At 40.2% G+C, this 16,434-nt stretch overlaps 1 protein-coding gene across 6 annotated transcripts in view; it reads left to right on the top strand.

Moving 5' to 3' along the window:
- The window catches only part of FGD4 (FYVE, RhoGEF and PH domain containing 4), a 250,933-nt gene that overhangs the window by 88,414 nt on the left and 146,085 nt on the right, over positions 1-16,434 (top strand). The window contains exons 1-2 of one of the 6 annotated variants that reach the window (XM_040488465.1): positions 5,578-5,773; positions 7,108-7,213. The exons of 4 other annotated variants lie outside the window; for them this stretch is intronic. In XM_040488465.1, coding sequence (XP_040344399.1) covers positions 7,108-7,213 — 106 coding nt within the window. In that variant the 5' untranslated portion in view covers positions 5,578-5,773. Of the gene's footprint in view, positions 1-5,575; positions 5,774-7,107; positions 7,214-16,434 lie in introns of those variants that run through there. One more of the 6 variants, XM_040488470.1, reaches the window with a different exon arrangement.

Genomic DNA, 16,434 nt, shown 5'->3' with positions numbered 1-16,434 from the left:
ACTGAAGCACACGTGATAGGGAGGGCAAAACAACCTGCCCATGTCATACCACTGGCTAAGCAGTAAGTCCAGGCTTCTGAATTTCTAGTTAGGGAGTCTTTTCATCATCTGGCACTGCAAGAACTAAGGGCTTAAAGACATCATTGACAAAATATGTGCCTAGGCTGAGGTGCTCTGGGGCAGTGCCACCAGCTCAGTGGGTGCTACCTGGAGGGTATTTTAAAATTTCAAGGGAAACACAGGGACATCTATTAAACACTGTGGGAACAATTAGCTCTAGGTGGTTCTGTTTTAGAATTACACTGTACTGTGTTTCTTTTGATGACATCATAGTTTTTTGCAGAGCTGGGGTTTCGGCGGGTTATTGTGATAATAAGCAAGTATCTGGTAAAAATCAGTGTGGAACAGAAATGAGGATGGCAAGGTCTAATATGATCCTGTGGTGTGAGAAGTTTTGTAGGACCAAAACCCATCCAGTACCTACATGCCATTAGTCAGTAATGGTAATGATTTCAGAGTGGAATAAAAATATTAATTTTTCTTGCAACTGTTTTATGTTACATTTTCAAATGGTGGTAAGTTGCTGGGTCAAAAATAGTTACAAAGTTGTTTATACCTAATTACTTAATAAGGTGCCTGTTAGGGGCACCTGGGTGGCTCAGTCTGTTGAGGATCTGACTCTTGGCTTCAGCTTGGGTCATGATCTCACGGTTGGCGAGTTCAAGCCCTGCATTGGGCTCTGTGCTGACAATGCAGAGCCTGCCTGGGGTTTTCTGTCTCCCTCTCTCTCTGCCCCTCCCCAAGTTGTGTGTGTGCATGTGTGCACACTTGCTCTCAAAATAAGTGAACTTAAAATAAAATAAAATAAAATAAAATAAAATAAAATAAATGAGCCTGTTAGAGATTTCTCTTGGCCTGGAATGCCATGAAAATGTTACTGAGAGGGGCGCCTGGGTGGCTCAGTTTGTTGAGCGTCCGACTTCAGCTCAGGTCATGATCTCACAGTTTATGAGTTCGAGCTCCGTGTCGGGCTTGTGCTGACAGCTCGGAGCCTGGAGCCTGCTTCGAATTCTGTGTCTCCCTGTCTCTGCCCCTAACCCACTCACATTCTGTCTCTGTCTCTCTCAAAAATAAATAAACATTAAGAAAAAAAAAAAGTTATTGAGAAGTGGCTAAGGACTCCATGATTCAAAAAAAAAAAAAAAAAAAGACGTTAGAGTGAAGAGAGCCAAAGCATAAGAGACTCTTAAAAACTGAGAACAAACTGAGGGTTGATGGGGGGGTGGGAGGGAGGGGAGGGAGGGTGATGGGTGTTGAGGAGGGCACCTGTTGGGATGAGCACTGGGTGTTGTATGGAAACCAATTTGACAATAAACTTCATATATTGAAAAAAAAAATAAGAGTTTGGGAAGCTCTGACTTACAGCATCTTCTTGGATAAAACTTCTTGCTAAGAGAAAGAGAAAGGCTGAGTAAGGATGGATGCAACCAGGTACGTTCAGTAGCCAAGGGAGGCAGAACAGTACTCACAAGGCTATTTGATCGCTGCTTTGCCGGCACAGTGGCCACTATGACGGATGCTGGGCAGTGTTGCTGCCCACCCAGCATTTGAAGAAGATAAATTATCCGGCCTGTTTCCAACCCTTTTTCACCTTGAAAATCTTTACGGGATTGTTGGCTCTTTGTCACATGCTTACGTTTGGAGGCCCTGTTACTAGATTGGTGGACAGTGCGGCTGGAGGTGCCATCACGTAGACAATGTCAGAACCCCCAGAGGTGCACGTGGCTCTGAAGAGGACACTGCCGCTTATGTGCCTTTCTGGGATCTGCCGTTTTTTTCTTCTTTCTTAGTAAATGCCCATGGAATCAATTCTCTAGAAACTGTGAGTCAAGTTCTTCCTAGATTTTTTTATTGTGTGTTGCTACTTGGTAGATCCACCTAAGAACAGAGTAGAATCACCATTGAAAAATATGTGTAGAAGGAGTAAATATTATTTTTAGAGAGTAATCATTTTTGACATCAAGAATTTTGGAAAACAGAGGAAAGGAAAATATCACCAATATTTCTTCCTCACAACTGCTCTTAGAATTTTGAAGTAGGTAACCCTAGGCTTTAGTTCCTAAGTATCTTTTCTTTTTTATGTAGTTGTTCATAGTGAGTATTTAGTTATGTATTTATTTTTTCCCCTTTACTTCCAGAAGATAATGTAGCAATAATGACTTAGAGCCAAGCTTTGGTCTCAAATGAAGTTCAGATCTTAGCTGTGAGACAGAGGGCACAGAACCGAATTTCTGAGTCTTTGTTTCCACACCTAAAAAATGAGGATAGTAAGGTCTACTTTATAATCCCTGTGAGGTTTAAATAAAATATTGTGAACTGCTTATTACAATACCTGATACCTACTAGGGGCTCAGCAAAGAGTATATACTTTTTTAAATGTTTATTTATTTTGAGAGAGAGAGACACACACACACAGAGTACACACATGAGTCGGGGAGGGGCACAGAGAGAGAGAGAGAGAGAGAGAGAGAGAGAGAATCCCAAGCAGGCTTTGCACTGTCAGTGCAGAGCCTGACAAGGGGCTCAATCCCATGATCTGTGAGATCATGTCCTGATCCAAAATAGAGTTGGCTGATTAACTGACTGAGCCACCCAGGTGTCCCAATAGTATATTGTTATTAAAATGCCATCAACATTCTCCTTATGCCACATAGGTTTTGTGACCATATTTTTAATAACTGCATGATATTCTATCAAGTTGTACGCATTCTTGTGTAATCATTCATCTGTTATTAGATTCTTAGGTTGCCTCTAAATTTGCACTAGACTAAAAAATTCTGCAGCAAGCTGTTATTCATTGTAGATTTAATAAGTGCTCACTATACACAAGGACCTTTGCCTGGCATTAGGAGCATAGAGTCCAGAGTGGCAGTCCCTGGCTTTGAGGGGCTGGCTCACAGTCTGGTGGCAGGGGAGATGCATACAGATAACTAGCCTGTGGTAAACACCATCACAGTCCCAATTACTGAGAAAGTGCAGAGGAGAGGACAAACTGTCAGACTGCCTGAAGAGCTTGGGGAAGGCAGGAAAGGGTTGTAGAAGAGAGGATTTCGGTGAGTAAAGGGGTTGGGTCCCAGGTTATTAAGGGCTTTTTAAGCCATCGCATAGAATGGGACCTTTTTTTTTTTTTTAATGTTTGTTTATTTTTGAGAGACAGGGAAACAGAGAATGAGCAGGGGAGGGGCAGAGAGCAATGGAGACACAGAGTCCAAAGCAGGCTCCAGGATCTGAGCTGTCAGCGCAGAGCCCAATGCAGGGCTTGAACCCACGAACCATGAGATCGTGACCTGAGCTGAAGTTGGACGCTTGACTGACTGAGCCATCCAGGTGCCTCTAGAATGGGACGTTTTTAGTGAACAGGAAAGTCAGTTTTGAGAAGAGAGTTGGCATTATCCATTTAGGTTTTATAGCCCTGTAGGAGGTGAGATGGAAGCAGAGTTTAATTAGGAAGTTATTAAAGAGACCAGGTGGTAAGAAGTGGCCAGATTGGAAGAAATAGCCCATGGCATGAGCTGTCAGGTTGGATGTGAAGTTGTCAGAGAAGGGTCAGAGATGGGCTCCCAGACATTTAGCCTGAGTTTGGAATAGTGAAGTTGCCATTTCCAAAAACAAGGAATGATGCAAGAGGAGCAGGTCTGGGAGCTTATGTTTGAGATAGTTGTTAAACATCAAAGCAGAGATGTTCAGTAGGAAACTCCATGGGAAAGAGGTTTTTCCTGAAGTTATACATATGGGCCATATCAGTAGATTATATTCATAACATGTTTTAAAACTTGATATAGTTATTTTGCCCATTATTACTCTTCTCATATAGAATTTTCTTTGGTATTTTCATCTTTTTAAATCCAAGTAACCGTCAGAGTTACTTTGTTAAACTTATTTTCTAAAGTATGTTGGAAATTTTACTACTAGGTTATGTGGTAATTTGGGCATCTTTAAAATAGATCTTTGTATTCAGCAACATACTAGGTTTTCCTTTACTCCTTCTGATAAGAGTTCATTCTTCCCCCCACCCAAGTAGTTCTCACATACTTCTTGATAATATTCCTGAGAATTGTATACTTTTCATTGCCATTGTCAGGAAATCCCCTTTCATTGGTATTCTGATAGTTTTTTGCTCTTATAAAGGTATTATATTGATATATTTGGCTATTTCACTGAACTTCTGGTACTATAAATAATACCCTACTTGATTTCTCTGATTTTTCTCCAGGTAGAATCATATCATCTGCAAATAATTTTGTTTGGTTCTTTTCAATATTTGTGTCATTTATATTCATGCCTGGAAGAGAACTCGTAAATTTAAGATAGGAGATAACTGTGGAGGTAATTAATATATCTACATCTAGTCACAGCTTACAAGTTTTGTTTTGTTTTCACCTTAGGCTTATCCTAATTATTTGACCTTTTAAAAATTTATTTCTGATAGATTTTTGGAGTGATTTGAGTTTATCTGTTTTAGATTTGTGCATTACCTCATAGTTGGTTTTGGTGTGAAATAGCATTTGGTTTTCAGCCATTTTACTCCTTCAAGGACTTATTCTCTAATTCGTTGAGTACCACCCGTTCACGGAAAGCTCTTTTCCTGCTGAATCAGCATTTAACTTTTGTGGCTGCAGAAACAAACCTGTAGAGAGTACATAATGAAGAGATTTCCATCCCATAACTGGGTAAGGCTCTAATGGAACATTTAAATTCAATAGCCATCCCTCCAACCTGAAATCCACATAGTAAAAATGAATGAATACAAGTTTTTAAAAAATGATTGCATGCACATTTTTAAAACAACTGGTTTTGAAAACTTATTTTCAAACTAAGGTAGTTTTACAGATTTTAAAAGTCCTATTTGTTTAAAAAAATCTAAATACAGGGGCGCCTGGGTGGTGCAGTCGGTTAAGCGTCCGACTTCAGCCAGGTCACGATCTCGAGGCCCATGAGTTCGAGCCCCGCGTCAGGCTCTGGGCTGATGGCTCAGAGCCTGGAGCCTGTTTCTGATTCTGTGTCTCCCTCTCTCTCTGCCCCTCCCCCGTTCATGCTCTGTCGCTCTCTGTCCCAAAAATAAATAAACGTTGAAAAAAAAAATAAAAAAAAAATCTAAATACAAACCAGTTTTACTTCTCACGTGGATTGCAAATCAGAAAATGATTTGCTGCCACAGCATAGATTTCTAGAATGCTTTATCTTGAATTTTCAAGTTAAGTTTCAAGTGTTATTTTCTATTTGTCAAGTTAAGCCTCTTGTGACCTTTCTCCCTGAATGAGCAGTGGGCACTATCTGAAATGTTAGGACTTTGAATCACCAGGAGTAGATTCTCGGAAAAGCTTTTAATTGGCCTGCATCGCCTTGTTTAAATAGCCAAACACCTGCTAGGCAAGCCCTGGCGCATGTGAGTGGCTATATGTTGCTTCCTTTAGGATTTGCAAGGCTGGAGCACAAAGACAGTGATTGTTACCCAATAAGCTGTAGTCACACACTTCTACCAATCGCCTTAGGAGGGCTGGTTACCATGGAATCCACCATCTGTTCACTCCCCGCTGGAATGTGATTATCCTTGCTGGGCTGGGAACTGGGAAGCGTGTGCTGTGTGAAATTATCTGCAATGGACTGGGTTAATGGGAAGCTAGATTTGGCTCGCTGGAAGAACAAATGAAGGGAGTTTCACTTAAACCATTTGTGACTTCTAATCAAGAGGAAAAAATTCAGCTTTTATAAGGTAAGTAACCCTAGTACTGTGTATCCAGTTTGTACTACGTTTGGTGTGGGGCAGTATCTCCATGTGGTCCAAGGAAAGGGAGCTGTAAGCTCTTCTGGAACAAATCTCCAGCGTTACACACTTCTGTTGTATTGAATTTAAGCAGCTCAATTATGCCTACACAATATCCGGTTGGTGGGAAAATGAATTATTTTTTAATCAGTTAAAATATTTTGTGCCTGTGAAATTATGTTATGACCCCTGAAAGTGGCAAAGAGACAATCATTTTTAGCGGTTTCTAAGAGTGAATTACACCGATATTCTTTTTGAAATACGCCCATGGCTACAACGTGTTCTATGCCTGTTCCTCAAATGAGAAAATGTCTCAGGTCAGGGGCGTTTGTAGGTTACGATTTAATTAATAATTATTCTAACCTACATGACTGCCCTACCATTACTAGCTCATGTTTTGAAATGCCATGTTGATGCAGTTTTATTTTGCAATGCTTTTACACAAGTTTCAAGGGCCTGAGCATGTGGAAACAATGTGACAGTGCTTTAACGGCAGGCATGCAGGCACTGTGATAAGGGCAGGGGCAAAGCTCGGAGATCGGTTTCTTTTTCAAGGGCTTCCTTTGTTTTTCTGGTTCAACATCCCCTTAAAATGTGTGGTGCATATTGTAAGCAGTCGAAGGAGATTTTGGTGCTAACAAATGGATGACTGACATTTTTCTGTGTGGCTATAAGAGGTTGGTAGCTCAAACAAGGGAGTTCTCTGTCCTTTGTAAAGCAGCATTGTATCCCCTTCCCCAAAACAGTGCCCTAAAATATAAAAGTGAGAAACAAAAAGAGTGCTGTCTGTACTCTAGATACTCCTTTTGTGTTTTTCTGTCATTTAATCCATAGCACCAGGGCTCTGCGAGTCTGGCTAGGTCTGCCATTTTTATTTGATATAGGAAGGGTTGCAAAGAAAAGCTTTTTGCTTATGCAGCATGAGTCCTTCTAATTGTGCTGTTTTGCTGTCATCTTAGACATTCATGTCAGTGGGTCACTGGCTGCCCAGAGAGCTAGGAAAGGTCATTGCTATCAGACCGAATCTTGTTTGGTTTTCTTTTTTAAATGATAGTATAAAATTAGATAACCTTGTGTTGGTCAAGGACTCCTGGTCTTACTTCAAGAACAGGATTTTAGGCCTGACTGCTAGTTATGGGTTCTTGGTATTAAGTGTAGTTGACTTTAAAATTCTTACATTCTTTTGCATTTACTGATCTATATACAGTAGTATTGTTTTTACTATGAAAAATTAAATGAGATACATACTAGCTCTAAAAAGCATCTTTTTCAATAATTAACAGATGCCTGTCTGCCTGAAATTTTCCTTAGGAGCACGTGCAAGAAATTTTAAGCTAATCTTGTATTATTGGGGTGAAATTTTCACCCATAAAAACACCTACAAGCAATGTAAGTTGGGGGGGGATGAAATAATATAAAAGTGTCTGTTTTTAGGGTGTTCATGTTGTTTTAGTTACTTTACCTTAAAAACCTAGAAGAGGCTTTGAGTAAATGAGTGTGAAGGGTTTGAGCCTCCATGTGCCTGGGGTGTGGTTACCTCAACCGGTGCGATGGGCTGGATAAATCTGTGCACTTCTCAAGTTCTCTAGTGTTTGTGAACTTCTTCACCATTTTTATTGTTACTGAGTTAAAGTTCTAAGACTGGTTTTCTTTAAGTGGGGATTCATGTCAGAATTTATCCCAGCGTTTTATGGGTGTTGGCAGGCACTTGGGTCATTTATTTTCACTTATAAACATATGTGTTACTATCACCCCTTACTGGGTTTTTTGAGTAATAATTAATAAAGCCACGAGTGTGTTCAAATGTGTTGAAAACTCTCTTCTGCCAGCCACTGACAAGAAACTTAGGGCTGCACTTTCTAAATTACTGAAGAGGGGCTGGTGGCTGGGACACTCCCAGAGAACTTGAGATTCCTACCAGCACACCCGAAGGGGCAGGGGTGCACGACCCCAGATCGCGAGGTCGCTCACAGGGCGGTGGTGTTTGGACCTGCTGTTTCTTATCAGCGGGGCTGAGGTGTTTGCTTCCATTCATAAATGGTGTCCACAGTCTTGTGGTAATGAGTTCAGACTGTACTCCCTTCTTGGGTCTGCTGCCAAGCCTTGCCTTCTGGTTCTCACCGTCCTTGCCTGAGGGTGGGAAGAGGTGTGAGGTTTCCCTGATTTCTGAGCTGCCTTCCAACTTTTCAAACTCTGGTGGTGGGATGCTTTTCAGTCCTTCAGTATAGCTTAAGGTTTCACTAAATGGCAAGTTTATAACGTTTGTTAACCCCATTTGCAGTTACTTCTTATAAAAGTATTAAATGGATGACGAATCGGAAACTCTGAATAAAGTGCTTGTTCTGATTCAAACCCATAATGGTCTGAATAGACAGCAAATCAACTCACTTCTGGTTCAGGGGCAGGCACGTCTTTCTGCTGCTTCCATAATATATGCTGGGATGCTGCCTGACTTCACTTCTATTTGGACAGGTAGACTACAGAGCTAATAAATAGCACTTAGATGCTTACATTTTTTCCTCCTTTATTTTATTGCCGCATTCTTTCTAACTTCTCAGCTGAGTCTCTTTGCTTTTGAAGTACAGGTTTAGAATCCATTCTTTGAAGTGAATTCTTTTGGGCCGTTTTGGCGCATTTGGGCCTTGAGCTGCCTCAGCTGATGGAACACTAGGGATTTGAAGTGGAAGAGAAACTGCAGAGGCTGTCACTACTGATGCTGTGTTCACATGTTTTCAGTGTTGAAGCTGTTTGCATGTTACATGACATTTAAAAATAGATGTACTGAAATTTTTCCTCTTTTATCCTCTCCAACAATCCCATACTGTCATGGTCTTAAGAAATGCATAGAATGAATTGATATTATGCACCAGTAAAATTTTGTGTTTGTGTTAGATATAGAACTACAGGATGGGAAGCCTCGGAAGTGGGTATGTGAATGATGTAAGGTCACCCAAAAGCCACGGCTCAAAAGTGGTTGCATTTGGCAGGATTTTTCTCTGAGTGTGCCATAGTTTTGATTATCAGCTGCTCTGCTTCTGAGATGCTTCCTCTTCTGTGCTTGTAACAGCTTCTGTGCTTCTGTAGAGTAAAAAGGCAAACTTTGTATGAATTGGGAATGAATGGGTCTATGGAGGCAGCAGCCCATCCTTGGAATGGTTTTGTGTGACCACTTCAGATCTGGGAATGGCTTTGATGGAGCTGTGTTGAGGGTGTGTAGCAATACCTTACTCTTAGAAAAGTTCCATATTTTACAAATAACCCCCACTCTGAGGCTAATTGTTCTTTTGTAACAAATGTGTTCAGTTACTGACTTCCCTTCTAAGGAGTTGTTTTCTTTCCTTCCTTCCTTTGCTTCCTCCTTCTCTGTTTAAATCCTGTGTTTTTATTTATTTATTCATTCATTCATTCATACCAATTTTCTGGTCCTGTGTTCAGATTAATAAAGTCATGAGACAAGGTGTATTTCCATAAGGCAAACAGATGGAATATATTGGATTTTTTGATCCCTAGTATATATTGCTAGATGTGTATTTTCACATACTTTCACATAATTTTCACATCTTGCCACCTATTTTGAGGATCTGTCATGATCATCTTGTTTTACAGCTCTCATTTTATAGAGAAGAATCTGAGGCCCATAAACATTAAGCCACATATCCAGGGTCACAAAACTCGGTTGCAGAAACAGCTAATGTTGAGCGTTACATGTTGAATGCAAAGATACGGGGTAAAATCAGCTGACTTCCTACATTGTTAGCCTTATGAGGAGCAGAACATTGGGGTGTCACCCTAACATCTCACAGGTGCAATTTTCAGTATGCCCAGAGGAAGAGAAGCTTTGAAAGATGATTCCTTAGTAACCAAGGTCATAAGAAACAGATACAGCTTTTTAAGAAGTTTAGGCATTTAAATGAGAACTGTAACTTCCAAGCCAACTAGATGTTTGTGTTTTTTAGTTTGCATGTTTGCTTCCTCACATCCATATCTGTAGCAGAAGGAAAGTAAGGATCGGAATGTTGCTTAGTGATTGTGGAGCCCAGAGCAGGTGGGGAAAGGACAGCCTGAATGACAAATATAGTTCCACTCGAGGGCACACTTGTCGTCTGGATAGTATATTTCTGATGTGGGCTAATGCATCCTCTTTGAACATTGCTGGAGCCATAGAACCTGGGATTACTTACCTGGTCTTCCTTTTCTCAGCTTCCCACCACCCCAGCCACTTGCTTCCCCTTGCCCAGAACCATCCTGCTGCCTATTGATTCTTTCTTTCTTTGTGTTACTGTCATCATTTTTAACTTTGCATTCACTTATCAAACATTTATTGAGCACTTACTCTCTGCTAGGCAGTATTGCAAGTGTGGAGGATAGGGCACAGAACACAAAGGGCAAGGACTTTAGTGGAAAATAGTAGAGGGGAGAGATAGATAATAAATAAATGAACAATGTTAATTTCAACTAGTGACGAGAATGTGAAGACAAAACCTTGATGTGTTGAGGGATTTTAGTGCAGCAAACTTCAGATTGGTTTATCAGGAAATGTTTATCTGGGGAGGTCTCATGAAGCTGAGACACAAATGATAAGAAGCCAGCATGGGGCGCCTGGGTGGCTCAGTCAGTTAAATGTCCGACTTCTGCTTGGGTCGTGATCTCAGGATTCATGAGTTGGAGCCTCACTTCAGGCTCTGTGCTGATAGCTCAGAGCCTGGAGCCTGCTGGGGATTCTGTGTCTCCCTCTCTCTCTCTCTCTCTCTCTCTGCCTCTCGCCCACTCATGCTCTGTCTCTCTCTCTCAAGAATAAATAAACATTAAAAAAAAATTTTTTTTTAAAAATCCAGAACAATTCAGTGGAGTGGGGGTGTGTTATCCCCCCTTCATTCAGGAGAAAATTGAGGAAAGCCTATCAGGATCATATCATGGTCACATAGTGCTCCAAAAGCACACTGCATGTTGTCTTTTCCAAAGTCAGAGTTTACTTTGTTAGCATGGGAAGGCATTCAGTACAGTGGTTTAGAGCACAAGCAGCCTAGATTTTCTGCCATCTCTCATGCTGGCTACGTGGAAGTTTCTAGGCAAGTTACTTAGCTTCTTGAAACCCCTTCCCCCATTTGTTAGAACTTAGGGAGTTATCATGAATATTAAAGGAGGTAATATTGAAAACCCCATTTAGTGCTAAAGATGATGGTGATAGTTGTGATATTCTCTAAGAGGCATTGGTAATAATCCCATCAATGTTGGAATATTTGCTTCTGTTTAGCAGTGAAAGCCCAGGAGTACTTCTCTCTATAGGGTACATTTCTCTTTGATCTCTCCCATCATTCTTACCCCTCACATATATTCATTCATTCATCTCTCACATTCATTTATTCAGCAAACACTTTTGTTGTTTAAAAAAGGCTTTACTGAGTGATGCCTGGGTGGTCAGTCAGTTGAGCGTCTGACTTTGGCTCAGGTCATGATCTCACGGTTTGTGGGTTCAAGTTCTGCGTTAGGCTCTGTCCTGGAGAGCTCAGAGCCTGGAGCCTGCTTCAGATTCTATGCCTCCCTCTCTCTCTCTGCCCTCCTCCACTTGCACTCTGTCTGTGTCTCTGTCTCTCAAAATTAAACATTTACAGAAATTAAAAAAATAAAAAAGACTTTATTGAGGTACAATTGACATAGAGAGAGCCTTACATATATACAACTTGAGGTTTGGAGATAAGTATACAGTTGTGAAATCGTTGCCACAATCTGTGCCATAAACATACCCATTACCTCCAAAAGAACGCTTTTTGCGTGTTCACTTGCCCTTGCTAGATTCTGGATGAAGAACTTGATTAGACATGGTCTGTGCTCACAGGTGCTCAGTCAATAATCTGTTAACCAATCTATTGCATTCATTGTGGTTGGTGATGGAGGAGGTATACCGGGGACAGAGGAGCAGATAATTGACCGTGCAGGTGGAGTGGGCTGGGAATTCTGGTCTGAGGCAGCAAAAGCAGGGAGGCAGATAGGCCTAGGAAGCTGAGTGCAGAATGTGAGCTGAGGTAGGGTTGGGATTTGAGAGTGGAGGTCTTGGCTTGCGTAGAAGTTTTTACTCTATCCTGTAAAGAATGAAAAACTTTGAATAGTTTTAGATATTCTGAGAGTAGATCTTCAGTTTTGTAGTCTAGAAATGTATGACAGTTTAAGTGATGGAAACACTGGAAGGAATAATATCCAAGACAGCCTAAATTGTTCTTTTGCATCTTTATCTTCATCATCTTCTTCATCCGAGGTGGGCAGAATTTTTCTCCTCTTATCATCGTCATCACAATATAGTTGTCACATCTTACTCTTGATATTTAGACACTAAAGTCAGCACAGAGTAAAACTTGCACAGAGAAAAAAAAAAAAAAAGTCCTTGAGAATTTGCTTAGGAAGGCATTGCTTTGGAGATCAACTCTTTCATTGAGTTTAACCTAGTGTGTGTTTTATTTGTTCCCAGGTTTGGAAGAGATTGCTACTGCTTTGCTCTGGGTAGGAGATGAAGTAATTACTTTGCTTGCATTTGAGGGCCATTCTGCATGAAATATGAGGGCTCAGCAGGTTCATGATCTCTATCTCACTCCTACGACAGGGCACATGAGCATTGGGATCAAATTGCTCAAACAACTTAAGCTATGGAACCTGTGTTTGTGCTGCTTCTACATAGCTGTTTTCTATGTCTGCAAAGCACATTAGTTCAAGCAAGTTTAAATGCATTTACAGTACAATTACTGTTATTGCATTGTTCCAACTTTTAGTGCTTTTCTGTGTGTGTCAAACAATGCAAAGTGTATTCATCATCTCATTTAATCTTTTTTTTTTTTAAGTTTATTTATTTTGAGAGAGGGAGAACACAAGCGGGGGAAGGGCAGAGAGAGAGAATCCCAAGCAGGCTCCATGCTGTCAGCTCAAATCCCGAAACAGGGCTTGAACCCATGAACTGTAAGGTCATGACTTGAGGCAAAATCAAGAGTTGGACACTTAACCAACTGAACCATCCAGGTGCCCCATCATCTCATTTAATCTTTAGCACACACTTGAGATAAATGGAATTTATCCCCGTTGAACAAATAAAACTTGTTATGAGATAAATACTATTTTCAAGTTTGCTAATAATTAAATGATAAACTGGGGTTAAAACCCCAATCCATTTTGGCTTCAATCCTATATTCGTAGCTTTTATGCTCAGTTTTCTTTTACTAGAAAATTTAACCTAAGCAAAAACAAAACAAAAACAAAACAACCTAGGAGACTTAAATACTGCAATAGCTGAGGAGGTAGAGAAATAAGATTCCAAAGAGATGGAGAGAGAATTACTAGGTTTTACTATCTTTAAGAAGCCCATAGGTAGTGAGTAATTGTCAAAGAACATGAACAGATATTTCCAAAAGAAAGAAACACAAATAACTAATACATGAAAAGAAACTTTTATATAACTGGCAATCAAAGAAATACACAAAATAAATATTCCTTTATTGCACTGGCACAAATTTCCTGAATGGTTGTATTTTGGATTGGCACCCTTATTTATTTCACATGACAGTGTCACTTCAGATGAAAGTGTAAATTGATATAACTTTTTGGAAAATAATTTGGTAATATGCATTATCTTAGGGAACATTTTGTTACAAAGGATAGAAGAATCCACTCTAACTTAAAAGAGGGTTGTATAGAAACAAGGCACAGTACACTTATCCAGGCCTCAGAGGAGCCTGGAGCCAACATACTTACACTTTATCTCCCTCAGATGACCTCTTCTGCATCTCTGGATGGCAGAAAGCAGGGCCACCCCAAGTCTCGATTATACCACTTTCTAGGCCCAGTGCCCAGCAGAAACAAAGTCCCAACTACTGATGCCTTGGAGAGAGACTCTGATGGTGAAGTCTTGGTTGGCACTTACCCATGGTCCCATCAGATGTGGTTGTGGAACACAGAGGTCATTTGACTTATCAACCTATTCAGAATGTCCTGTGAAGCAGAAACTCTGAAACGGGAGTAAAGCAAGCAAGTGAGAACACACCTGGTATGTGTATCATTAGTGCTAAAAATATTCGTATTCTTTGATCCCACAGTCAGTTTTAGAAATCTACCAGTAGTTAAGTTACCTAGTGATTCTGTGAATGATTTATCACATCACGTCAGGTGTTCCTGTGGAATGGAGAGAAATGGGAAACTACAGGTATGTTCCACAACAGGGAAATGGCTACATGAATTATGACCTAGTCATGAGATTGTATGTTGTACAAATATTAAAAGCCTGTTTTCAAAAAAATGTAGAACAGTGCTCACAATGAAACATAGTATGCATACATGTTGTATATGCTGTGCTGAGTTGCGTTTTATATAATACATAGAAAAAAATACTAAAGAATTAACCCCAAACACAGACTTGTTTGTTGCTATTAGATTTTAGAATCACTTTTGTTTTATTTACAACTTGTCTGTAGATTTTAATTTTTAATTTTTTTTTTTAAGATTTTATTTTTAAGTAATCTGTACACCCAATGTGGAACCTGAAATCAAGAGTTGCACGCTCTACCAACTGAGCTAGCCAGGCACCTCTTGTATGTAGATTTTAAATAATTAACAATGGCCTTATAATTAAAAATAAACTAATATAAAATTACTCAAATTATAATCTGGTAGAGAAGATAAACCTGTCCTAAGTAAAGTAATAGTAGCTAACATAACTATTATTTTGTGTTTGGATGGTGCAATAAAAACTTAAGGATGGATTTCCTAATAATTTGACTTTTTATGAGTGGAATAGTGTATTTAAGAACCATTTTCTTATCAATGGTGGTATTCAAATAGTAATCAGAACTGTAGAGAAGATTTGTCTGTTGTGTAGTAAGAATTAGATGACATCTAAAGTCCTTTCCAACCCCAGTGTTCTGTTAGAGAAACAGGTTCATTTTGGAGTGATTGTTTTAAAAAAAAGTACATAATGTTAGGGGAAGATACACACGGCAAGTAGCTTTTGTGAAAGAGATGTGAAATTCTTCTATAGGAGATGTCACAGTGTAGGATTAATAAGGAGGCAGTGAATTTGAGTCAGATCTTGAAGGATGTGACAGGGATCAGATAATGTGTTGGAAGTAATCTGAAGGTCTGCTAATGATTGATTCTAAGGCAGTTTGGACTTGGCCATTTATGGATAAGGGATAGTAATCAAATTGACTCGGTGAATGGTAGAGGCATTTTCCTTGTTCATCTTCTAGTGAGATGAGTGAAGTGGTGCAAAACTTAAATTGAACAAGAGAACAAAGTCAAGCCAGTCTGCTTGTTTGGAGGTTTAACTATGTTCTGGGAAGAAAACTTCAGGATGATTGACCTTGATGTTTATGTTTTGGTAGTTATGTTAAATTATGGCAGTAATACATTAACAGCTACACTATAAATTCAACCTGCTTGCTTAACTGTCAGACATTAAATTTAAAAAAAAATTTTTTTTTAACGTTTATTTTTGAGAGACAGAGAATGAGCAGGGAAGGGGCAGAGAGAGAGAGAGACAGACAGACAGACAGAATCTGAGGCAGGCTCCAGGTTCTGAGCTGTCAGCACAGAGTCCACTGCGGGGCTTGAACTCACGAACTGTGAGATCATGACCTGAGCCAAAGTTGGATGCTTAATCGACTGAGCCACCCGGGCGCCCCGACATTAAAATTTTTTGAAACGACACATAACTACTCAGGAAACGAGGACCTTCAATTCTGCTGGTGTGTGTATGTGTGTGTAGTTGTCTTTTTGCCAAAGGTAATGATGAAGATATGTTCTTTCTGTTCATTAGGAAAAGGTGTAGCTCCCAGGCATCTGGGTTGGTCAGTTGGTTGAGCATCTGACTTCAGCTCAGGTCATGATCTCACAGTTTCTGAGTTCGAGCCCCATATCTGGCTCACTGCTATCAGCACAGAGCCCCCTTCCGTCTTCGGTCCCCCTCTCTCTGCCCCTCCCCTGCTCACACGCTCTTTCAAAAATGAATAAATATTAAAAAAAAAAAAAAAGGAAAGGTGTAGCTCCCTTAAAGAGTAAGCTGATCTCAGGGTTGGCAGTGTAGCATTTTCTGTAAAGCTAATTTTCCCTCCTTTTTTAAAAAAAATAATTTATTTTTAGAGAGAATGAGAGAGAGAAAACACGAACAGGAAAGGGGCAGAGAGTGGGGGGGGGGGGGGGGGAGAGAATCTCAGCCCAACTCCATGCTGGCTGCACAAACCCTGTCTCAGGAACCATGAGATTATGACATGAGCCAAAATCAAGACTCGGACACTTAACTGACTGAGCCACCCAGGCGCCCCTTGTTTTCCCTCTTTAAAAAATTGGAAGAGGCACCTGGGTGGCTCAGTTGGTTAAACATCTGACTCATGGTTTGGACTCAGGTCATGAAATCAGGTTCATGAGTTTGAGCCTCATGTTGAGCCCCACATCGGGCTCAGCACTGACAGTGCGGAGCCTGCTTGGGATTCTCTCTCCCTCTCTCTCTGCCCCTCCGCTGCTCACGCTCTCTCTCAAAATAAATAAATAAAACTTTTAAAGAATTGAAATAGGTATAAAATTATTGCTGTAAAATGATCACTAATATATCTGTTCCTTAATTTATTTTTCTTCTT

This window comes from Herpailurus yagouaroundi, unplaced genomic scaffold, assembly GCF_014898765.1.
Source record: "Herpailurus yagouaroundi ecotype Mexico unplaced genomic scaffold, PumYag 166, whole genome shotgun sequence".
NCBI classification, from domain to species: domain Eukaryota; kingdom Metazoa; phylum Chordata; class Mammalia; order Carnivora; family Felidae; genus Herpailurus; species Herpailurus yagouaroundi.
This window is presented reverse-complemented; position numbering and strand designations above follow the sequence as displayed.